Source organism: Solea solea, chromosome 14 (genome assembly GCF_958295425.1).
Source record: "Solea solea chromosome 14, fSolSol10.1, whole genome shotgun sequence".
In the NCBI taxonomy this organism is placed as follows: domain Eukaryota; kingdom Metazoa; phylum Chordata; class Actinopteri; order Pleuronectiformes; family Soleidae; genus Solea; species Solea solea.
In genome coordinates, this window is record NC_081147.1 from 21,225,354 (window position 1) to 21,251,037 (window position 25,684).

Genomic DNA, 25,684 nt, shown 5'->3' on the forward strand with positions numbered 1-25,684 from the left:
CATAAAATATGTGGTAATGTGGGAGTGTGTGCATGTCATGTAAAATTACAGTCAACCGTCAGATATGGCTCTCTGTGCCACACAGATAGACAAAGAAAGATAATTATACGTCAAGATAAAGAATTAAAGCAGTTTAGGTCAGGTCAACAGATATGTCAAGTCTTGCTTTGCCTGTGATTACCCTGAACATAGCCAGCGACAAAACACAGATAACGAGCAATTCATTGATTGGCTCAATTGATGAGCCATTGAATTATAGCCTGGGTATATTTATTGGCAGTGTCAGGGACAGATCGCTATTGCTCGACTTGTATAAAAAAAAAAAAGGACAGTGCTAGTTAGGTTCATATGTTGCTCCCTGATTTTTTCTGACTTTTTCACAAGTTGGAGAAATATTGGAAGGCTCCTACCAATTAGGACTTCAGGGATAGTTGTCAGAGCTGGGATTAAGTTATTTCCTGAAAGGCTATATGTAGGATTTGTAAAACTGCAGGCATGCGTTTAAAATGGCTACTGCAATTTAAATTTTAAATATTGGACGGCGGTTGTCAGATAGTTTCCAGATGATGGAAACTATCTGACATACCTGGTGTTATAATATGTCCATGCACATACCCATCCAGATTTTATAGTCTATTTAGCTCATAAAACAGCATGCGAGGAGAAGTGAGGCCCTTTAAGTTCACCTACGTTATATTTTCCGACACATATCTGCAGATTAGTGTGTTTGGTGTATTGGGCAGGTGGCACAACAGGCCAAAACACAAACTGAAAACATAAACACAATCTTCAGGCTGAAAAATATCATTTTGAATTGTGGATACACTGGCTTTACGATTAATATCAGAGAAGCTGGTATTTTAAAAAAAACTTTCCTTCATGTCAGCTGATATACTATGGTCATTTGATGACTTAATAAGATCAATTCATTACACAGTGTACCTTTAATCCAACAAAATTAACGCAGCCACATGAAGAGTGAATCCGTATTAGCAGCATTATCATGGGAACTTAAATGGTGAATGGAGAAGGTCTATGGAGTAACAAGGCGCTCAGCACATGTCATCAGCAAAGAATGTGCTCTAAAAGCCGAAATTCAACAGTGTTTTGACAATTCTGTCTCTGCCTTGACTGGCAGAGAATGCCAGCCAATTCCAATTTGAAATGCGACAAGGAAAAACAAAGCCTGTCAGAATTAGTTGGAGAGATGTCTACTGAGAGCCACATGCGGTGAGAAACAGAGTCAGAGGGAGAGAGAGAGAGAAGTAGGAGAGAAAGAGAAGGAAGAAAAAAAAAAAATGTCCCCGCTCTACATGACTCTGTCCCTTAGACACACGTCATGCTGTTCCCCCCACAGTGGGTGACTCTGACAGGGTACTGTTTGTGCAGCACAGCCCTCTGTGTGATTGATGAGCCTCATTTTGCCAATTAATGGAGAATCCCCTGTTGACTACCATCAGATTCCCGTTTGTAACTGTTAGTGTTTCTGACTGTCACAAATTCATTTTAATTAGAGATGTCTTTCTCCACTGACTTCTATCGCATCTCACATTTTTTTTCCCGAGCTGTGTGTTGCAGTGACATGATGGTGAAATGACCCACCGCGTTATTTACCTTCATCAATTTGTTCAGAAAGAGCGTGGTCTTTACGTAGGAATCAACCTATGTGGTGACCATATAACATATCTCAAAATCAATTAGCACAAGAGAGACAATTAGCGGACGTTATTTGCATAATGAAGTGCCTAATTGCTCCAAAGCAAGCACATACAGTCAATAAATTTGGATAATGGTTTGCGAGGCAATGTTTATCAGCAGACGGATGGGGGGGGTCTTCTGCTTTTATGCACAATGATCCCTGGGTCCTATCTTTTGGAGGGCAAGGGTAGAAATCAACAAAGTAAGTAACGGCAGAACGATATCAAATTCCCTCGACAGCATCAGCAAGAAAGGAATAACATTACCTTGGGGAAAGGAGAGGAAGTGTTTGGGCATTAGTTTGATTTACATTTAAGAGAGGCTTTCAAAGGCACACACACACAGCAACTTCAGCTAATGACGCTCAGGCCATTTCATCAAGGAGCTTTACCCAGCCTTTTGGGCACTGCCCCATAGCACTTATTTGCAATAAGGCACAACAAATGGTGCTACTATACCGGGCTACGATTGTATAAATGTCAGCTGTGTACACTATCCACCAGCATTAAGTACAGTTCACCCAACACGCGACACAATTAACTTCTACTTCAAATGTAATTTTGTTATTAGTTATTACAGAAGGAGCATATAATGGATAATGCAGGATAAAACAAACAGCATCTTAGGTGCCATTAAATCAATGTGAATTTTTCCATTAACCTGCGTTATCTAACTCGAGTCATCTTCCATTGTGAATTCACGTGTTGGAAAACACTGTAAACCCTCCATGGCTCATATTTACTCAACAAATAACTCCAGTCACGATTCCCCTCCACTTGCGTTTGATAGAATAATTTGCCAACAATGGGTCTGCCATTCAAGTGAGTCTCAGGGATTTCATTAAAACATCAAATGAAAGTGAAATCATGAGCCATGACGGTGGAGAGTGGGGATGGCTAAGCAGAGAAGCGTGGCTGGTGTCTACTGCAGGATTAGAGCTCAGCAACAAGTGCTCAAGGGGAGCTTTGCATCAAACCCAGGAGCCCATGACAAATGAGGGCGGCTGGGCCTCTGTCTATTACCCTGCACTAAGCCCAGGCCTTTTGGGGACGTAATGAGGTGCAGATTGGTGCTGCTGCCAATGGGTCCTTAGCCTGACTTTCTGTGGTGCAGAACAAATCAGTGGAGACCTGGGCCAATAGGGCTGAAGCTACACAGCAGCTGAGCTACATGTAGAAACATGGAGATAAAAGAGATTAACGGAAATCATTTTCTATTACAAAAAAGGCCCCAAAAAACTAGAGCTTCCACTGACCTTGTATGCACCCAGTCACGTGTATTAACCTTACACAGGAAGCATGAAAAATGTATTCAATAGGTGTGTGAGGACGCATTTTAGATTGCAGGAGAGCCGACTCGAATCCCAAAAGGACAACAGAGATCCCAAAGGACGTCTGCTGCAAAGGATATGCCATAGGACTAGCAGGGCATGGAGCTTGATCATAGTGTAACAGTGGTAGAAGCCAAGGGGTAGATCTAGTATAAAGCTCGGGTGTTCCTCCCTGCACTCCAACACCACACCTCCTCCTGCCTCTGGGAGCCACAATCCCAGGGGCTTGTCAGCAAGCTTGCACTAATGGATAATGGAGCTGCCACATCAGGCCAAGTGTCACAGACTAACAAGATACTGAATAACTTCTAGGGAATTCACTTATATGACCAGAGGGCACATATGCTGTCAATGGTTTGGCAGTGAACACAAAAGATAGCAATATTATACTGTTATATTTCTGCTGACAAAACCCACTAAATGTCTCCATCAGAGTATAAAAAAAGCGACTGTCATGACACTAATTTGGTTGATGATTTGGTTTTGAAAGCCAGAGCTGCCTGAGCCAAACTCATCTCAAAATGTACGTATAGCGATATTGAGTGCAGAAACTACAGTACAATTCCCAAACCCCATTTCCAAGAGAGTGGGGACTCATTAAAAATGTAAAGGAATGTTTACTGTAACATTCATTAAACAGACAAAAGGACAAAAACAAAATAATAATTCAAGAGTTTCCACTGAAAACCTTATTATTTTTGTTAAACAACAACACATTTAGAAATTGATGCCTGGAACACATTCAAAAAGTTTACCACAAGGTTACATCACTTTTAAAAAAAATATATAATTCGAGAATTGGAGATTAGAACTGTTGCACTCTGCTATGCGAGTGGAATGTTTGTCCATGCTTGCTGTATATACAGTCATACTGAAACTACTTAAAAGTCTGTGGTCACCTTTGTGATTTGCCTTACATTTCAATTTCAATAGGAGACAGATCTGGAGTGGAGACAGACCAGGCAAGCACACACACTCTACACGATCTGTCTACAAAGCCATGCTATTGTAACTCATGCAAAAGCAGACTTGACATTGTCCTTCTGAAGTAGTCATGGAGTTCCCGGTGAAAGAAATGCTCTCAATGGAAGCACATGTTGCTCCAAAATCCCAATATAAGCATCTGCGTCGATGAAACCGTCCCATATTTGCAGATAAACCCATTTTTGTCTTTTATCTTTTCCTGAAAAGCTGGAACTTGGACTGGTCTGACCACAGAACACTGTGTGAGAACTCTTGATCTTGACAGTGTTAAGACAACGACTTTACTTCTGAGCCCATGTGGCTGCGTTCATCACAGCAGAATGACGGCTTCTCATACGACACTGCCTGAGGGCCAAGTGTTCACGCACATTCAGCTGTGGTTTCTGCCCTTGGCCTTTATGGACCAAGATCTCCCCTGACTACCTGAATCTTTTCACAATATTATGAACTGCAGTGGTGAAAGACCTAAATTATTTGCAATCTTGCACTGGGCAATGCTGTCTTTGACCTGACTGCCAATTCTCACACAAAGTTTGGCATAAAATGGTGAGCCACAACCCATCCTTGATGGCAAAAGTCCAAGCTTTGTGTGAATGTTCTTTTTTTTATCCAATTTTAATCCCTTGTTCTTTTATCTGTTAAATAAAGGTTCTGGTGAGCCGATACATTTCAAATTTTAGTTGCTATGCCATTTGGTGAATGTGTCACAACTTCTCTGGAAATGGAGTTTGTGGTATTTTAGTGTAGTCACATCAAAACACAGCATTTCTGCACATTGTTCTAATTTGTAGTTATTTGGTCAATAAAAAAACAAAACACAATTTAGTAATTTACATAATTTAGCAAACATAATGACAATGAAATCCTTGTCCCCACTTAATTTTTCGTAAAAGTAGCTTGAATAAAATCTATATAACTGAAATACGTTAATCTTAGTACTTTTAACAGTCTCAACACAATCATCACAAGTTCTTTTCATTTACATGTTGCCGTTTCTCTGCTCATTACCAAAATAGCAAGATTAATTTGAGAAAATGTTCATTTACAAACATATTCAAATGCATTTATTCATTTTCTAATCCCGTCTGACATGCAGCACGCCACAAGAAGGATGAGTATGAGCAACACAGTGTTTTTCTTGCTTTATCTATACAAGGTTCTTCAGGCTGAGGTCCAAGGTCCAAATATTAGACAGGGAATGAGTCTGTATGTGTGTGTTGTATTTATTCTGTCTTTTAACTGAATTTGGATAATTAAAAGGCTCCATGGTTTATATTTGCTTCTGTTCGTTGGCCAGGCAATTCACAGTGAATTGCATTAGGAGAGGAAAATTATTTTTAGGGGGATGGGAGTGCTTTGTATATGTGTGGCAATGTGTGTGTGTGTGTATTTCTGCTTTGCAAATTAAAAGGAGATACTGAAAGTGCCACCAGCATGATTTAACCCACTTTTAATACACAGTATAGAAAAAAAACCACCAAAAATAAACACAGTTCTGTAAACAGTCTGACTTACTTTTAATTCAAGCATCCAAAGATGTACTTAAGTTGGATAACTTCTCTAAACATCACTGTGTTTCACCAGACAAAAACCCTTTTAACGGAGGCTGGTTCTGGGGCGATGTTCCAGCAGTTCCAGGTAAATAGCTAAACAGAAATATGTCTCACTCACAGCCATTCATTCCATCTTAAATACCGGGTGCCCATTCTAGACAATGCCGCGCCTGTACACCAAAGCTAGCCTTAAGACAAGAGAGTCTCTGACTGTTGCTATCTGACAACAACCATCCATTAACAAATTGTAGTGAACATTCTCCTTGGAGTTGTGAACTAAATCAGGCTGTAGTCTTTGAGAACAACAGCAAGGCGGTGCCTGTATAAATGGATCTGTCGATTTTTAAGCCACACCGGTGGTATTGCAGACTAGCCCTGGGGCAGGAGAAAAGAAAAAGTGTCTGAGCTGACCTTTTGTAGGAGGGTATATACTGTTAGGTATGTGGGCTTCGTAGGAATCGAGGCTTCAGGATTCAAGGCTCCATTAATTAAACATTAATTTACTGTAATTTAATTCTCCCCAAAACTATTTTCTTCTGAACACTTGGTCATGTGCAACTGCTGCAAGCTGCTCGGCTCCACTCGCTCTGCCTTGTTTAAGACTTAAGCAGCTACAGATATTTAAATAGGAGAACTCAACAGTGTGACGCACTCACACACAAACACAAACACACACACACACGTTTGTGTGGGCTGCTGATAAGCTCAGTGTTTATGCCAGTCCTAAAGAGTTAATAAATCGAGGTACGCACACACGTGTACACAGTATATACTGTACAAAGGCTATAAGGATGTGCAATATAGAGTGTCTTATATCCTTTTTTTCAGCAATCTCATTAAACATTAATTTCATTTTCATCAACTTTATAAACACCTGAGCAAAAAGTACTCAAAATGTTTAAAACCGGATTGATTTTGTGAATTTTGGAAATACGTCACAGTTCAAAGTTCACTTGATTCGTAATAAACAAAAAACGATCAATTTTGTGACTTCTGCACAATTATTGCTACTTTATATCACTGCTAATGAATCATAACTTTGACTCAACAAGACGAAAACAAAACAGAACCCAGGATGTCCATATAAGGAGTTTTGTAATATTCCTGCGGGTGCACCTGCGTGAGCACTACGGGTCAATGCTATAAAACACGAGAAACACTTAGATGCTTAAGTAGATTACCACACAAGCTGCATGTAAAAATGTCACATGTTAAAGAAAAACGTTCACGACTAGCGAAACATAACTATTCCCTCTTTTCTGATGGCATAATTTCCGACGGTGTGGCACTGATTATCACCATGGAAAGACTCTTGGCTCATCTGTTACATTGAGCATAAATGGGTGGGGGTAATTTAATTATATAATTAGTCCTTTTATTTATGCGGAAAACATGTCTTGCATTACCACTACACTCGGGGGGGGGGGGAAATAAGACAGATTAAGAGTGATGCACTCTGACTCTGGCCCTCAGGGAAATAAAAGATTAAGCTAAATATCACAAGGTTGGGTTAAGGCACTGAGTACAGCAGCGAGGAGATATATTGGACATGTCCACACATCCATCAAGGCTCAGGCCTGTATCTCACCATGCCTATCGAGCCACCTCTCTACAATTAATATTCCAATATGCAGAGTCCGGCTCTAAGCCCTCAGCTCTACTTTATCATATCCAGCAGCAACGTGTGCGTGTGTGTGTGTGTGTGTGTGTGTGTGTGTGTGTGTGTGAGTGTGTGTGTGTGTGTTAGCGTTCTCCTCTCTAGTGAAATAGGGCTCTCTGGGGGCTTGTGCCTCAACTCTACAGCCTTTGTGGGTTCCCATTACTTCTGACAGATAGCAATCACTAAACTGCTGAACAAACACCCCATTCAGTCATTTGCATACATTACAGTAATGGAACGAGAAAGATGTATCAATAAAGCCAAATAAAGTGTTTCCACTGAGCTCTAAATTCTCTTTCTTTCTTTCTTTCTTTCTCTTAATTTAAAATTAAATTACTTTTTTTTTCCCTCAAATGGATGAAACCTGAAATTTCTGAAGCCCATGCAAATTAAGGAAGACTAATCGTGCCGGGTTGGAAAAAAACAAAACAAAACGTAAGTTATTGTTGAAGGCTTAATTAAAAAAAATATGCTGCTTTTCGGGCACATGTTGCATTTAAAATACCTTGCAGTGACCACAGCCTGCTGAAATGAATCTTAAGAAAAGGCTGACGACCGTCACGGTGTAAGAGAGGGACAAGTACTCACCTAGACAGTGCTCTGAAAATTACTCTTTTCTCTGTAACACACACACAAACACACATGGACATCCTCACAGACTGACTCATTTATCACATTGCCCAACAGTCAAGACAACAGAGCTTCACTTAACTTTTTCAGGGTTGCTCAAGCATCAAATGCATGAGTTTTAGCTGTTGTTGTTCTTCCATCTGTCATGCTTCAAGGAACCAACATCCTTTTTTTTTTTTTTTTTTTTTTCTAAATCCGAGAGAGAAGTTTTTTTTAAAGCTATGTTTGCCTTGACTCTGTTATCTTATGTGTACCAAAGGAAATGTCAACCCAAAATATACAGCACCACATTTCACACTGTTCTTGTTCCAGCACTTAGCCGTGCAAAAAAGACTGAAGTGCTACCTAAGCTCATAGCAAACACTGCTACTAAAAACCTCAGCATATCAGGCACAGCCTTAGCTTCTTATCTCTCCATCTCTCTGTTTGTACGGGGGTTTAATTTCTATTGCCATGCTCGCTTTCACAAAACAGCTCAATATTTGATGTCTTATATTTGATATTGCCCTGGGTGACAGACATCAGAGAGGTGGGGTAAATTAATACATACATGTGTACAGCGACATGTCGTGTTGTAGCAGACCCACAGGTCGCCTTAAAGGCAAAATATGACTGCACACTTAGTCGTGTCTACGCCAGAAAGATTGAGACAAAAAACACCTGTGTCCTAGATACCTAAGGCACAGTGCTTGGCCACTTAATACATGGGGCAAAACCATCTGCACCAAATCTCTCCTACACCGTAGAGACAAAGCTTTTGTGAATTTGTTATTGCTTGTATTATTATAAATAATGTATTTTTATTTGGGGCATAAAAAAAGCAAATCAAACACTACAGGGAGATAACTGAAAATAACTAACAGGTGTGCACTTGTCATCACTTGACTCCTATCTGCGTCCCTGCACGCTAAATATTGGAAGAGTCAATCCTGTGATTAGCCAAAACAAGAAGGAAACAGTATTGTGAACCGTAATGGACACACTGAAACAGATTGAGATTGAAATGCATGGGATTCATCAGTGCTTTCCAACTGCTTCCTACTTTTAAATAAGGCAAGGACCAAAATAGATTGTATTAAATCCTACGAAGACAACGTTCTGGCAGTAAAACTTAATCAGGTGAGACAGGGAAAAGGAGGGGGGAGAAGAGGAAGTGGGGTGTTTCAGGTCATGGTCAGCCAAGTTTTTCTGTCAGTCTCCAGGGAGAAAGAGAAGACAGTGAGGCAGCGCCATGATGCAGTATATCTACACTTCTCCATTTCCTCTCACTCAAACCTCTCGTTCTCGAAGGACCCTCAGAATCAATACTGGCTTCTAGGCCTGCTCTTCCTCCGAGCCACCAGGGAGGACCTGGCTTCAGTTTTATTTTTTAATTTTTTTTTTTTTTATTACACAAATTCAAGTGCCGTTCTTTGACCGAGAGCACGTATTAATGTATTAAGAGGCCGTATGCAAAGTCAACTTCAAAAACATACGGACAAAGAGAAAGAAACATCCGGATGAATGCTGTCTCACATATGGACACACCTACTCGTTTGCTCTTGAATTAATTACATTACCTTTAATGCTACACAAAAAAAAAGAGAGGATCGTGTACGGCTGACTGTTTTACTGTTTTCCCCTCATGAAAGGCACAGAAAGCCTCAGAACTTTGACAATAGAGTTGATTTCCACCATCAGTCAAACGTATTCAGCGAGGGCCCACTTGTCTCAGAAAGAGCATCCAAGAAAGTGCAGAGACATGGCTAATTCAATTTGGGAGCAGATATGCTTAGGTTTAAGTGAAACACTCTGTTATCGAAAAACAGAGAAGGTGCCGCGAGAGCAGATAGCACCGCAGTTGTTGTGTGGAGAGGCTCGTGGCAAGGCGGGAGATGAAATCAGGGATAGGCGATAAGTTCGTTTGAGGGGCTACAGCCCCTATTAGTGTCCCCCGGGGGGACAGGCAGCGGTGGCAGAGTGCAGAAAAAATAGCCGCAGGCATGATTTCACTCTTGGGATGCAGGGAGGAGAGGAGAGGGACAACTGATCAACATCTCACTGCAAAGCAGCCAGATGCATTCCCCCCATGTTCCCCTGGGTGCCACCTATCACACCAAGTGACTTAAACTGCTTACCCACTGCTTGGAAGAACACAAACAACACGCACCTGTGTCACTACTGTCGACAAAATGGTGGATGAAATGTCCTCATGTGCCAGAACTAATACAGATCGTGGGTTTCGAACCTCTAGGAAACACGGAAATAACATCACAGCCACATTAAATAAAATAAAAAAGGATATCGACAGCTTTTCGACAAACTTATCGTGCGGGTCATCTCTCTTGGGGAAGTTCTCGATGTCATTCTCAAGCCTCTGGATGTGACGTTCCATGGTTGACAAACTGCTTTTTAAGATTTCAGCTGATACTGTAACAAGAAGATAGAGAACACAATGATTAATGACAATAATCCAACTTACTTTTGGACAAATTCTGACGTTTTCCTCAATGAAGCATTGTGAAAGCAACACAAAAACATATTTGTTGTGACATACTGACTCCTACATAATGCATTTGGAAAGCAAGACATGCGTGCATGAGTGTCAACAGTGGCTCATTAATCAGTCTGTAATCACTGTTTGCAGAGTTGATGTGGAATCCAAAGAATTCAGATCAGGCCTTTCAAGTGGAGACTTCAGACAGCAAGCGGCATCTTAAAGGATCAGATGGGACAAGAACATCGATCCAGTACCTTGTTTAGGCCGCTATCCTAGGGTCTAGTCTTAATTGTTGATGCACAGACATGCATTTGTCTCCGAAAAAGACAATAAAAAGAAACCTTGTTTTCGAAAGTTATATGTAGTCAAGAAAATCACCCTGAATTCTTTCAAGATCACACTTGATGTTACTAAAAAACAAACTGTATTAAATATAGCTTAATGAGCCTTGTCACCTCATTTCACTGCACTTTTGACTGCAGTTTGTACACAACTCATTCTTGATTTTCTACTTTTACCGCTGTTCTTCACACTAGAAGCCGAAAATGAACGCAACGATGAAAAGACGGAGACAAGTTGACAACAAAGCGCTTTAATGAGGGCAGAGCGCCACGACAGCTTAATAAACACCTTTGTTAATCCTATTACGTACATGTCAACATCATACGCGGCTGTGAAAGTGAATACATTATCAGAATTTGGGCTGGTGCTGACGCTGGGTGACAAATGAAAACACAGTGACTCCAAACACCGTTTCACATTTCGTTAAAATATGTCTTCTTTTCCCTTCTTTCGTTTCATATTCTGCAAAGGTGTCAACATGGACGACCTTTGTCTATGTATTTTAAATGGTTTCCACGTTTTTTGTATGCTGGGATTTTTCAGTAGCATAATTCACGTCCTGTGAGCACTTCTTTGTGTTTTCTGTAGTTGTCTAAGCCGTTTTGCAGTCGCCTTGCTTTACTAGCGCAATGTCGCTGTTGCCTCCACCTGTCTTGAAATAAAACAAACCAAATGTTGTTTGTTTTTATTTAAAAGTTACACGATACGGGTTTAACATTACATTATTATTCATCTCACTCTATTCCCACATTTGCAAAGTTAATCTGTTCACTAGAGTGTAATTGAAGTGGCGAGGGAGTGACTGGTGTGGTAATGGACAGAATGTCAAAAGATACGGCCTCGGAGACATGAGGGTCAACCTTATCTTGCTTTATGTCAATTCCTTTTCTGGGATTTGCTCTTTTTCTCAATTTCTGACAATAAGTCTGGACAACAAGATGGAGGATCACACAACCAGCACATTAGATAGGAAAAACATAAACCCACACCCACAGCTGTGATCGGTCGAGAAGCAATACAACAAGAGTAAGGGGTAAGGTCACTGTCATTATTAGACTTGGTAGATGGAAGTCCAGACAGATCCAGTGACTGGCAGACTCAAAATTCCTCCTCCACAATTCTCACAGAACTGACTCCTGGGGATGACAGTGAGAAAACCACACTATCACAGATCCTGTTTCTCCACTGATAGGACCACTGAGATCAACATGCTCTTATCGCTATGATCTCAGCCCCTCTAATGGCGGACGAGTAAAATGAACAGTGTCTGGAGGTGGGCAGACGAATGAAGAAGGAGACGAAGCATTTCAAATCACACAGATTCTTCAAGCCACGAGAAGGCCTTCGTCATTCACTGGGGCCTTATGATAGCTGCTTGAGGCGTGAGTGAAAGTATTGTGTAATAATTTGGCTCTAACATTGATCATAGTATCCATGGCGGCCAAGAATCGGTGACTCAAAATAACTGCGATGGTGTTTCAGGGGAGCCATTTACAGGATCAGAGTGAAGCCACAGGGCTACGATACAGACTATTGTTTACATGGGAATCACTTATCCACGAGACAAACTGGCACACACCACTGAGGCAGCTGTTCATCCTAAAGAAACATACCTCGTTTATACAGTCTATATTTTTGCACATGCAAGTTTGTGATGCTTTTTAAGAAACAATGCATCTCGTTATCGCTCCATTTTTTTTTTTTTGTATTCTGTTGGGGATTCATTAGCAAAATCACCACTAAAATAAGGCTGCTATTTTCAAGGGACACAACTGGTATGTCCTTGATACAATTTAAGTTGTTTACTCCATACTGTAGTTGGCCGTGTCTTTTCCAAGCAACAGAAATAACTGCAGTTGGGTTGCGTGGCTGCATGGGGACTCTAAACAGCATCACACAGATAAGGGGTATATGTAAAACAAGAAGTTCATTTTAGTGAAAAACACAAACAGCATGAAATATTCCTCTGTGGTCAACCTCCCTCAGTTATTGATATGAGCTCTGTAATATTGTCCATGAACACATTACTCATTCCCATGAACAAAAGACAAGCAAATCATATTTCATTAAGCTCTACCCCGTTTCTTTCAAATAAACTGCCAGGGAGAAAATACTGTGTAGCTCACAATACCAAATCAACCGCTATAATGTGAAGATGTCAACTTTATATTCAGTCATTTGTGTGTGGGGGGGGAGGGGGGGGGGTAATTTTCATTTTGATTTATAGACAAATAATGCCAGTCTTTCATCCAGTGCTCATGCAATGCCGCCAAAGGTTACAAAGGAAATTGAGATTTATTTTCGACGTTACTGCCAACGTTGCATAAAAGATCAAGTTTTAAATAATCTACACACTTGTGGAAACAAAGACAAATGCAACATAAAACCAGAGGAGAAGGTCGTTCATAAATACATTTATCACCTTTGCAAAAGTATGTTTGCAAAGCGAGGGGGGGAGGAGGAGGAGGTGGAGGAGGAGGAGGACAGGTGGATGACATGCATAAACAAAGACATTAGGAATATGGTTGTTACATGCAGGCTTTCCTGTTTTACAAATCATGGTTGGAGATATGTGTTACAAAAAGTGTGATAATTATAAATAGAGAGAGAGTAGATAAGAAGAAGGTTAACTGATTTAAGGAATTAAGCCCATATCAGGGTTCTAGCCAGGGTTTTATTTTAGCGTAACGGTAATGGCGAGGGAGCGTAGCGACCAGACGGGGGGTTGTGCAGAGGTGAAAATTGGCCATTCTAAGGGTACCCAAAGGGGAAGATTGTTTTCTTTATCCCATATATTATTGATGGGTAAATACACTCAAAATACTGTTACACTGTTTGAAAATAAGCGCAGCATGCTCAATTCGTTGGCCGAAAATCATAGCGTAACGAGCCGATACGCTACCACGAGCCAGCTAGAACCCTGCATATTGATTAGATTCAGTTCATATTTTAATACTACTTTTAATTAATACTTTAAATTGTACAGTTAACACGAGTAAAACACTTTCAGTGTTAGACGAATCACTACACTACACACAATCAATCGTATTTCCCTCTTTAAACTTCTGTTCATGTACTTGCAGCCTAAAGACAGAACAACCTTGAAGTTCTCTATCTATGACCTGACACCCATAGTGTCAGCTGGGAGTTGTATTCATCACACTGCAGTAAAATTGGCTATTGATCAGCGGGGACGATGCCAAGACAATGATAAATCTTGCGTCTGATAAAGAGCATTTCATATAAATCTATTTTAGTTTAAACATCTACGCACACCGCCTCTAAAATGACACAATTATAAATAAAAACCTTGTTTTGTTAAAACAAGGTTTGATAATTCTTTTTTGGCTGCACCTGAGGCTGAATGTGAGATGAAGTTAGAGGCAGACTCGAGTCGAGCAGAAGGAAGAAACAGAAGGATAAACACATATTCCCCCGACTCAGACGCAGTTGTGGGTGTAAAAGTCATATTGTTGCTGTGAACAAACAGTCGCAGTCTTCTTTCTGATTACTTCAGCTCATATTAAAACGGCGGGTTAACCAGAGTGAGAGGAAACGTTTATTCCCCATTAGGTGCAAATGTTCATTTATCATCTTGCTTTGATTTTCAGTGCTGTGCTTTTGTCCATAGCAAGAAAGAAAAAAAAGCCACTTATCTTTTTTGTTAATAAACATATGGATGCATTTTAAATAATTACACACAAGGGGGGGGGGGGGAAATAATATTATCACGTTAGGCTAGAGAATAGGCAATGTCACTGGTAGACAATTAATTTCACTCCGCACAGACTCACACTATGCACAAACCATCACAATTGCAATTTCCCATCAATGCATTGCTCACTGCATGTGTGCACATAAAAGGGTAAATCCTTTTTACTTTTGCTCTATTTCCTCCCTTAATTTGCATTTCCCTTAAGCTGTCTGAAACAGAAGTGTTATCATAATGGGGGATTTGTTTTCTGATTAGAACAGATGCCTCAACAATGAGCAAAAACCACAAGGTTTAAAAAAAAAAAAAAAAAAAAAAAAGTGTAATGGTTCTAATCTGTAAATGCCCGCCTGGTGCAGGAAAGACGGTGCGTTTGAGTGCCTTTAATAAATGAATATGTAGTTAATATTACAGATGCAATTAATGTCGAATATGATAAAGCCTTACATTCAAATACAAATGGATGAATAATTCAATGTGGCACTAATAGAAAGGCTAACAGACAATTGATGAAGGTTACATTAGTGTATGTATTCGCGGTGGTATTATTATATTAATTAGTCACTACATCACACTGGATTTTTAGCATATATACATACATTAATTGTAAATGATTCTCATTCAGTAGTGGGACCTCTTGAAAAAAAAAATATATATATAAATGAGCCATAATGAAGTGGGGGTGGAGCATGTGAACATTAACCCTGAGAAGAATAAAACAGTAGATGAGGAAAGCATAATTTTAAAATTTCAACATTTGATTGGGAGTGTGGGCCGGAGCCAAAAGAGCAAAAGTGCAGCGAGACACCAAAAACACACACTTTATCGTACTTTGCACTTTGGAAGGAGGCCTTGTTTACAATGAGGGTCATGTCTGTGAGACTTTATTGCTTTTGGCAGGCATTGGAGCTGAAGCCCAGTGCCAGATCTCTGGAGGAATTACAAATGGACTCAATTACAATATATTTTGATGCATGGGAAAGTTTAGACATTGACCTGGGGTGATGACAATCCCCCAGGAAGTGCTGAGGGAATCAGTCAGGGTGACGTGCTGGTGGAGAGTCTGGCCTCTGCAATACGATGAATAAGAAACGTTAACTGGGGGACAGCGGTTTAACTCATCCCTCCTAATGCTCAGCCACATAAACGCTTGTCTTTGACGGTGGTTATTTCTCTTTGCTAACACATGTAATTCACTTACGTTGCTATGGTATAAAAAAAAAAAAAACACAACCCCAGAAAGGTTAGAGCCAGGAGCATGCAGCTGTGCTGTTGTAGAGCACAAGACATTCAGTGCATGAAAGACGTCAATGGAAGATGAGTGACCATGGCCCGAGGAGGCAAGTGTGTGTGTGTGTGTGTGTGTTGTCTGTTTTCATATACATTAGCACTTACTGAGGTTGTTAAAATTAGTGAGCTGCTGATTGGAGTCGATGGCCGAAAGGATATTTCTAAACAATTAATCTCAGCGTTGTCCTTATCAAAGTAAATCAACATATAAACTCTGCTGGTTTTTTTTTTTTTGTGAAACATAAGCATTACAGCAATTATTAACCCTTTAAAACCGAACACATCGCTGACGACACGTTTGCACAAGCGCACTTTGCATCCCCCGTAGTTATTAGTGGTTATTATGATGATTTTACTCGCGCTGTTTCAGGAAGCCGGAGAATGAGCATCTTTGTTGCAGGACAGGGGAGAGTGGGAAAAACACCTGTTTCCAAATTTCAAATTTAACGTGCAAAATATGTTGTGTTTTTCTAAATAAACCTTTTTGTTTTTCTTTGTTTTAAATTGTTAAAACGGTATTGTAACATGCAGTAAATTGTAAATAACTGCCAGATATTAGATGTTATTCTGGACAAAAATGGGCAAAACCACTAAGTTACAGGACAGGTTTTCTGGGCCTTTTATGGTTAAAATAAGCAGCAACAAAAAAAATGGACATTGGTTAGGTGTTCAAAAGGAGAAAAAAAATAGAGTTTCCATTTAAATACCATTTCAAAACTATGTGTAAAGATATATGGGACTCAAAGGAGTGAGGTAGCTTATGTGGAAGAGAGTGGAGAGATGCTCAGCAACAGGAGTGTAGTGATCTTAACAACCTGCAGAGGTTGACTCATGCCTCTAACCTCATTCACGACTTCAAAGTTGCATCTTATCACAAAACTGTGGCTATTTCAGCTGGCACCTCTAAGGGTCACACTTCACTTGACATTTGGAGGCTCAAAAGACCCAAAACCAGACTTGATTATTTGACTGTGTTGAGATCTGGAAAAATACAGAGCGCAGGATGGAACGATTTATAGAGTGCCGCACCCTTTGACGTTAAATGAATATCTTTACAGACGTACAAAGGAACACCTGTTGTATGTTTTCTCAGTGAACCACTCCTACTAAACGAATTATACACCTCAAAAATCCCAAGATTTGAATATGCAGTGTGTAACAGTTAGTATGCAGTAGAATTTGGAGTTATGTAATTGCCATATGTGTGAAAAATAATATCCACATTATTTTATCATTGCAAAACACAACTTAGTTAAATAAACTGTGAAACAAATTTCTTGAAGGCAAGAGCAATACAATTCACAAAGCAGCAAAGGGAAGAAAAAGTCTAAGAGACACACACAGAAGGGAAAGCATAAGGTGGATCCTCATTATGGCGATGATGCAATTATGCAGTATATGGTTTGTGTAAAGTGCAGCATGGACTGGGTCGGCTTCGGAGGAGTCATAAAAGAAATATGGTGCCACTTTTTTTTTTAGTTTACCACTTTATTGTTCACATTTGACAATACAAGCAGACTTGGCCGTAAGACACAATAAAAGACTGTGATGTAGATTAAATTCAAAATGATCCGAATGTAATGCTTTCCTCTGGCCACATGCATGATAATGTCCTTTTAACTCCCTGGGAAATATGCGGCCCTAAAGCTTAAGTTTAAATGTGTTACTGTGTCGTTTACTATATGTTAAATAGCTGGTGGCTAAATTAGAGGAAAGATGTTCAATTGAACTGCTGGCTTCACTGATAACAGTGGCGCAGCCATGTTTATTCCCAAGACAAATGTGTTTATGTTTTGGTTTTGGTGTTTTCGTCTGTTGCACCACCCACCATCACCGCCCACTCAATAACACAGCTTGTAGCAGGTCAATACACTGGATGCCAGCAGAGCGAGCAGAGAGCAGCTCAAAGACAGTGAACTACACCGGACCTAAAGAGCGTTGGTACTTCCCTCAAAAATGTCTCGACAGGAGGAGACGAAAAACGATGGCCTGCAGTGGAGACGCATTAAAACGGAGACACTCAAAGTGGAGAGGAGGCTGACGACAGACCGTGACAGACAGATGCTTTTCTCCCAGACAGGAAAGAAACTAATACACTCTCTCTCTCCTCCTCCTCCTGCCTTTCACTGTTTATGTTTGATATTTAATGTTCAGTTAATGGGTTAGAGTTAATATTGTTGCCTTGTCATCTCCTCTTCATCATGTGATCATTCTCCACTGCTGCTCATTCACTTTTAATCTCTACATGTTGCTGACGTGCAATCATTAACCAAATATGTTCATCCATCTTTGGGCAGCCCATGGCCAAGTGGCAAGGGAACTTGGCTTGCAACCGAAGGGTTGCCACTACGAGCCCCCACCAGGTCAAAAAGGGCTGGGGTACCCCTGAGCAAGGTACCCAACCCCTCATTGCTCCCTGGGCGGTGCTCAGTGGCTGCCCGCTGCTCCTACCGAGGGGTTAAATGCAGAGAAGGAATTTCCCCTGAGGGACTAATAAAGGACTGATTTATTTATTTATCTATCCATCTTCTACTTCTACTGTGGTCCTCCACAGTGGGGCACACTGACATAGGATAACAGGTGGTCCATCACAGGGTGACATAGTGACAAACAACCATCCACTCTCACCTATGGTCAACGTAGAGTGTCCACTTTGCCTAATCTGTGCGCTTTTGGACTGTGGGAGGAAACCCACAGTGCTAACCACTACACCAGCTGCATGGCCCCAAAGGTTCAGTGTTTATCAACATAAAACAAATGATGTGACTATTACAATGTGCATGTAACACAGTGTAATCCCAAATACACATGCACATGATATGACAAAAATTTGTCAAATATCTTGTCAACCACGCATCACAGTCACTGTTTGATGATCAAGGTCGCCGCTGTACAGTACTGCGCAAAAGTCTCAGGCCAAAGCTATAATAACCATACAGTGTAATTACTTCTCAATCAATTCATTGGATCGCATCCAGAAAATATGTATGGAAACATGTATGAAATTTAAAAAAAACAAAACAAATGAAAGTATAGGTTAAAGTGTCAAGTACTAAACGTGACCTTGCATTTGATTGATTCAAGTTAGGGGAATGAGAAGTATAGGCATGCCATATGGTAACAGAAGGGTTAAACCTGTGTTGGTCCTACTCTTGGTCTATTACACCAGGTTTATTGAAGACATGCTTGTTCATTACATACAGACAGTTTGCTAATATAGAAGAGCTTTCATTCCACCCTGAAAGCCAATGATCATAGAATTTGACAGACAAAAATATGGTGCCCTTGGTGCCCTGAAAATCACCAAGTATAGCAACATTTCATGCTACACAACAATAAGGAGTGAGGATGCCTCGCAAAGTTTGTGGTTCATCCCTCAAAGTTACTGTGCAAGACATGTCGGATATTGTTGTAATAAAAACAAATGTGTGTACTTTGAGATCTGATTATCGTGGAGTGATGTCATGGGCAGGAGGTAAAGCAGTGAGGGAGCGCACATTTTCACAGCGTAGCGTAAACTTCCCTCTGGAACGATTTTTTAATCCAATAATGCCTTCTGTCGTTCAAATCTGACTGATGTATCTGATACAGGTTTTTATCATTATTATTATTATTATTATTATTTTGACCCGTGGTTGCCGGTAGTAATTTTTCAAAGTTTTCTTTTTTTTTTTTTCTTGCAGAGAAACATTTTTACCTTTATTCCAATTGACCTGAACACTGACCTCAACCTGTTAAACTGTTAACACTGTACAAAACAAAACAAAACAAACAAAAATCAAGTTATTTTATTTATAAAGTTTCTTTTTAAATATATTTATTTATTTATTTTTTCACACCTAAAAAAAAAATTCCTTTTGTGAAAGTCACTTAAAGACAAATATAATCGTTTTTCAAACACAGACAGACTCAGTTTGAACCCATGCTTTTTGGAAGTACAATTTTAAATATAATCTCTTTGCTAAAAAGATAAAAAGGTCAAATGGCTGGGAGTGATTGATGTATCCCTTTTAATATTATTTGCTTATACAAATTCATTTCCAAAAGGTGAGTCCTTTCCTATAATATTTCCCCCCACACTCTGTATCTTTGTCACGCTTTGTTCTCCTCTTTCCTTCTTTCCTTCCTTCCTTCCTCCCCTCTCTGTCTTTTCCATCTAGTGCATTTGGTTCTGTGTTATGTTTCCATTTGTAGCTCAAGAGCTCCCTCTGTGAGAGACACTGCTGCCAGCTTGAGGAGGATGTTTACAAGTTCATACTCACAGTAGCGTCAGATCCTATTTAAAATCACATTTAACTCTTCCTCTAGAATCATATACAATTGTTTTAGAAAGGGAAAAAAAATAAACATTTTTAAATAAATTAACAAGGGTGTGTTTCGCAACATAACGGAATCCTTAAAATGTATTCAGTGAATTACTTCACTGAATCAAAAAGTCTTTATTTTAGAAATAAAACTGACATAAAACATGAATATACTAGCAGATATTTAAATTTAGTAAAGGGACACTTTACGTGATCAGCTGGGGATATTTCAAGAAAACAACAATCCATATTATATTACTTGTACCTTGAACTCCTCAGAATCTATTGGCAGATGACTGAAGTCATGATTTGTATTTGTGTGCTAATACTTTACCATCTGCACATGTGGTGCATGACTCATGGGAAGAGTGTGAGGGTGGGTGATGACTCAAACGATGTTTGCCTCCCCGCCTTCCTCTTGTAGCTGAAGAAACAGATACTTGTCCCCCAAGTCACCACATATGATTCAAATAATGGTTTTATCTGAATCACGCGCCACTGATACCTTTCTTTCCTTCGCCTTCGAAGGAAATGTGTTCCCTTTGTGCTTTATACTTATATTTGATTAAATAAATAAATAAGTATATAAATAAATAAGGATAGCATCTGTTAGTTAACATGATAAAGACATGCTGAGGAACCAGATTAGATGATTTATAGCTCACCATTAAACCATCGCCTACCATAAGAAACAAATACACTGCCAGTCTGGCACCACTTCAGGGCTTAAAAAGCTAGGACTCTAATACAAAGGGATTTGGAATCTGGAATTACATCATACGCCATCTTGTACAAAACCTCCTTGAAAATATGTTCTGCTTTGCAGTACAAACTAACAAATATAGCAAGTTAAACCCATGAGCATCGGGAGTTTTTACATGATCTCCTGGCACCGCCTCAATATTTAAAAACAGACATAGAGTAAGAGTTGTATTAAAGTTTGACTCCAAAATCCAAAAGAATTCTTGAAATATATGTCTTCAATAACTACAAAATGAAGTTCCAAAGATTCCAGCAAACTCTCGACACTGCACAAGTCATTTCAGTGAACCGCTGGAAACTGTTTAAACTTTTACTTAAGTGTAATGAGGAAAAAAATAAATGCCTGTCTCTTCGGCTGACAGCATGTCCCACATAATAGCCTGTAAACAATCACAGTATCAGGCAGCCCAGTTCAACAAAAAAGGAGTGGCGGTAATTAATCACTGTGTTTGATTTACGCCATCCATCCGTGGAGACAGCAATCCTTTACATTTTCTAAGTATCACTCGGTGAACTCCAGCAATCATGCCAACTGCTGCCAACGCTACTTCTGATTATTGATGAGCTTTAAATGGAAATTATGTATTCTGTGGAGGAGAAAAGGCAGCCGGGCTCTTCTTGATTGTCATACTGAAGAGACATCTGTCAGATGGTAGGTCACATTCGTTAAGAATATTGGGTTTTATTCTACAGTGCCGACGAACAACCGGGGGCAGAGGGGACAGGGAAGTGAGTGAATGCATTTAAAAAAAATAAAAAAGTAAATACGAGCTATTTGGCCATAGCGACAAGATTTTCTGTTTTAAATATGTAGTTAAAGACTCAGTTTGCAATATAAATGTGGCAAAACTATGCAATCAGTGTGAATTCTGAAATGTATAATGAGCATTCAAAGAAGCAAAGTGTAAGTATAAATAATAAGTAAGTATAAATATCTATATACCATATTTAAAACAAATACATTTTGGCAATTTGGAATTTATTTTATTTTTTGCAAATATCTATTTGCCAAAATAGCTACCTGGGTGTTATTTGTAAGTATTTTAGTGCAGGCATGTAGCAGATTACACGTACTTGTTCCACTTATGTATATAGCTGTGCTCTGACCTACTTGAAACTGCCTAAATTTGGATTTCCTGTGTCCCTACATCACAGTAATAAAGTAGATGCAGAAGAGATTCATATCCCTTACACAACAAGAAAGGTCAGATCAATTTCCCCCCACCAACCTATCTGTCTTCATTTAGCAGCCACCACATAAAGACAGAACCTCTATTTTATGTTTAATAATAAATAACGCTATTTTAATGAGTAAGGCGTTCATGTAATCGTGTGTAGTGAGTTTGCACACGTCCCTGTGTTTGGAAATCTTTTGGCTGGAGTGTCAGCACGTCTTCTGCGCGCCGTTCACGTGAGACCGAAAAAAAGACGCTTTACGCACAATTGCTGAGCCATAAACACAGCCCTCTTCCACCTCAGGCAATCCTTAAACTCATCAGCAGTGTAATGAGACTTTCGAGCTGGGGGATGAATTAACTGACTGATTTTCTTGTTTTTTATCTCTCCCCCCCCATACAGAGAATCTGAATAAAGCATCAGGAGCAATCCAGGATTGTGATGTATGTGGCATGACCAAACCACGCGGAAGAGCAGTAGCGAGAAGGACTGAGAGGTAATTCATTGGCTTTTATTGGAGCAATACGCCCCGTAGTAATGGGCATATACAAATCACAAATACATACATGAATAAAGCCCAGAGCACTTCATTAAATGTAGAATATTTGTAGTTGAAAACATGACATTGGAAGAAGGGGAGTTACTGATGAACGCTTTGCGGCGCATCCCGATTTCCTACGTGTTTTATCAAATGAAACTCGCCATCAGGAAGCTACTGAGGGGGTCTGTCATTGTAAGAACTCTAAATACTACTAGTTTTGCGAAGGGAGCTGGGCTCACTATGCCCTCAAAACCCCTTACTGACAAGGGGAAATAAACAGGTGGTGACTCCATGTGAGCCGGAGATGACACATGGCAGTCTAGACCGTCCCTGGGACAACGGAGAGGGTAAGTGATGACAAGGGCAGGGAGGATGGTGGCAATTTTAAGTGTAGCATTTCCCCAGAATTATTCATTCATATTGCAGATATTTCTCAATTTGCATACTGTGTAGAACAAATAAAGACAAGTAAACTTTACTTTTATACTGCACATATTTGTCATAACTCCTGGACCATTTGTGATAAGTGGAAAATTCAAAAAAACTACAGACTGACAATCTGTCCAGAGTGTGACTCCGCCTTTCGCCCTATGTCAGCTGTGATTGGCACAGCACCTCGCGTGGCCCTCATGTGGAGGATAAAGTGGAAGAAGACAGATGGATAGAGCTTTGCGCCCGTATACTTGTCATTACGGTAGCCCTCAGGACTTCCGCGGAACGACCGTCCAATCACAGACGAGACTCACCAGCGCGTCACACGTTTGTGACATCAGCTTCTCAGTACCGTAATTCCTAAACGGTTGAATAACTGCCAGATATCGAAAGTGAAAGTTATCTTGGAAAAAAGGAGCAGAAAGGGGCAGAAGCACTCAGTGATTTAAGTTACAGGATATTTGTTTGTCCTCTGCATCTTGGGCATGAGCTTCTTTTTGACAACTCTCGATTGCAAGTTGTATTTAAACTATTTGTTATTCAAATCAGAGAGTTTTGAGATACTGTAAATCCAACTAACCCCGTGTTAATTTAGCTTCCAGGAAAAACGGCAGTGACTAAAATAATGTTGTAATAATAGTTTTTTCCCCAGGATATGTTTTGCAAAAAAATCTTCCAGAGGAACCGAAGGTTGTATTCTTTTTTGTATTTTCTTTCTAACCTACATCTTACATGTATTGTGAGCATTTTTTTGACAATACTACAGCTATAAAATCAATATAAATCCAGGCAGCCTCATTATCTTGATGGTCAAACATCATTATACATTTCAAAGCCCAAATGTCACAGCCACACATCTAAAAAGGACAAACGCTGGAGCTTATTGTCCCCTCATATGACGTATACGTGCTTAAATCAGACATATGTCCTCCAATTTGTGTGGTCTACACTGTACAGTGAAGTCAGATTTAGAAAACTCAACATCTACGAACGATGAGAGAGTTCAGCTTCAGTACATACCTCCACTCACGTAGCCTGGAAACAAGCCCAATCAGTGTGCTCATGTTTATTTTGCTCTCAAGGATTAATCTGGCCCTCCTCCCTTTTACAGACATAGTCTCTCTCATCACAGCCATTTATCTAAAATGGGTTGGATTTGACACAGTGGCTGACAGAGAAAAAAAAAAAAGTATATGTATTTTTTAACACCCCAGAATGGCTGATTCTGATGTGGAGAGAACTGCTGCAACAGTATTACACAGGCGAACAAGCAACTGGATGTTTTGGTGAGTGAGGCAGCGCCATACAGTGTGCTGAGGACAGTTAAGAGTCGATTGTTTCAGATGCCAAATGAAGATAAAAACATTAAGAAAATAGAATGGCAAAAGTTAGACTACATATTGTCAGTTCCGTTGCCTTGTAGCCGAAGGCAGCTTCATTGTGTATTCCAATTTAACTAGTGCTTAGGGTAACAGTTTACAGTTTGTAGCTTGCAGCCAATCAGCCAATTGTAATAACCAACAGCTTTAGGCTTTGCTGAAAGTTGTCGCTACCTTGAATATACAGCAATACACAATACATGTAAGATGTAGGTTAGAAAGAAAATAAAAAAAAGAATACAACCTTCGGTTCCTCTGGAAGATTTTTTTGCAAAACATATCCTGGGGAAAAAACTATTATTACAACATTATTTTAGTCACTGCCGTTTTTCCTGGAAGCTAAATTAACACGGGGTTACTTGGATTTATAGTATCTCAAAACTCTCTGATTTGAATAACAAATAGTCGAGAGTTGTCAAAAAGAAGCTCATGCCCAAGATGCAGAGGACAAAAAAAATATCCTGTAACTTAAATCACTGGGTCACCAGGCCATGGCAGTTGTTGAGTTATTAAACTACAATAGCCTGCATCATGTTGCTGGAACAAGACGAGGCAATTCCCTCAATAGAAAGCTGTTTCTCATGACTGCCCCACATGGTTGCCTTTATGATCCCGCACAAAGCGTATGATTAAATAGGCGAATATAAAGTAAATGTGGACAATGTTTGACTTTTCATTTCGGGAAATGTATTACCCAATGTCAGCTCGGATTGGCTCCGGCTCACCCCCCACGACCTTCGCAGGACAAGTGGTACAGAATGAAAGAATGAATATGGGGGAAATATGGTCAGAGGAGAAAATTGCACTGTCATTAGACTGTATTGTTGACTGCAGGTGGTCAGCATTTGATGGTAAAGTGGGACATGAGGAACTCATAAAAACCTGACAGACAACCAGGGACCTGACAGGGGCATGTGTACAATGTTTACCCTGAAATACAGACACTCTCTGGAGAGGACGGGCGACAGTAAGCAGTGACTTCCAGAATATTCTTTTGCAAAAATCGCCACGTTAACAACATTAGTTTCAGCTTTGGTTACTCTCCCCCTTTATGGTGCTGTGTCAGAACAGTAGGCCAAGGAACAGCCACCATCTAAACACATTCCAGATATTTAAAGTGTGTGCTAGAAAAGCACTAGTATGATCATTTTCTGCACTTGATTAAGTCGACTTGGGAAAAATAGCCGCAGGCAGGGAAAAGTCATTGTCTTTCTCAAAGAAGAAAACTTTAAATGTGCCAATAAAATTACTGCAGTCATTGTCATTCCCTGCTAATGGCGTACCTGATTAGCTATGGGGCTATTGCCCACCCCGTATGGGAACAGGTGCACAGTTTTTAGTTGGTCATCTCAGATAATGACTGGTGTAACGGTAGAGTAGCACACTATACACTGAGGATGTGGTGGCTAGCG

At 40.0% G+C, this 25,684-nt stretch overlaps 1 protein-coding gene across 4 annotated transcripts in view; it reads right to left on the reverse strand.

Annotated features, from left to right (window-relative positions):
• diaph2 (diaphanous-related formin 2) overlaps window positions 1-25,684 on the reverse strand; it is a 338,483-nt gene that overhangs the window by 81,221 nt on the left and 231,578 nt on the right. For all 4 annotated transcript variants that reach the window (XM_058649427.1, XM_058649426.1, XM_058649428.1 and 1 more), the window contains one exon: window positions 10,140-10,264. In XM_058649427.1, the coding sequence (XP_058505410.1) occupies window positions 10,140-10,264 (125 nt within the window). The remainder of the gene's footprint in view (window positions 1-10,139; window positions 10,265-25,684) is intronic.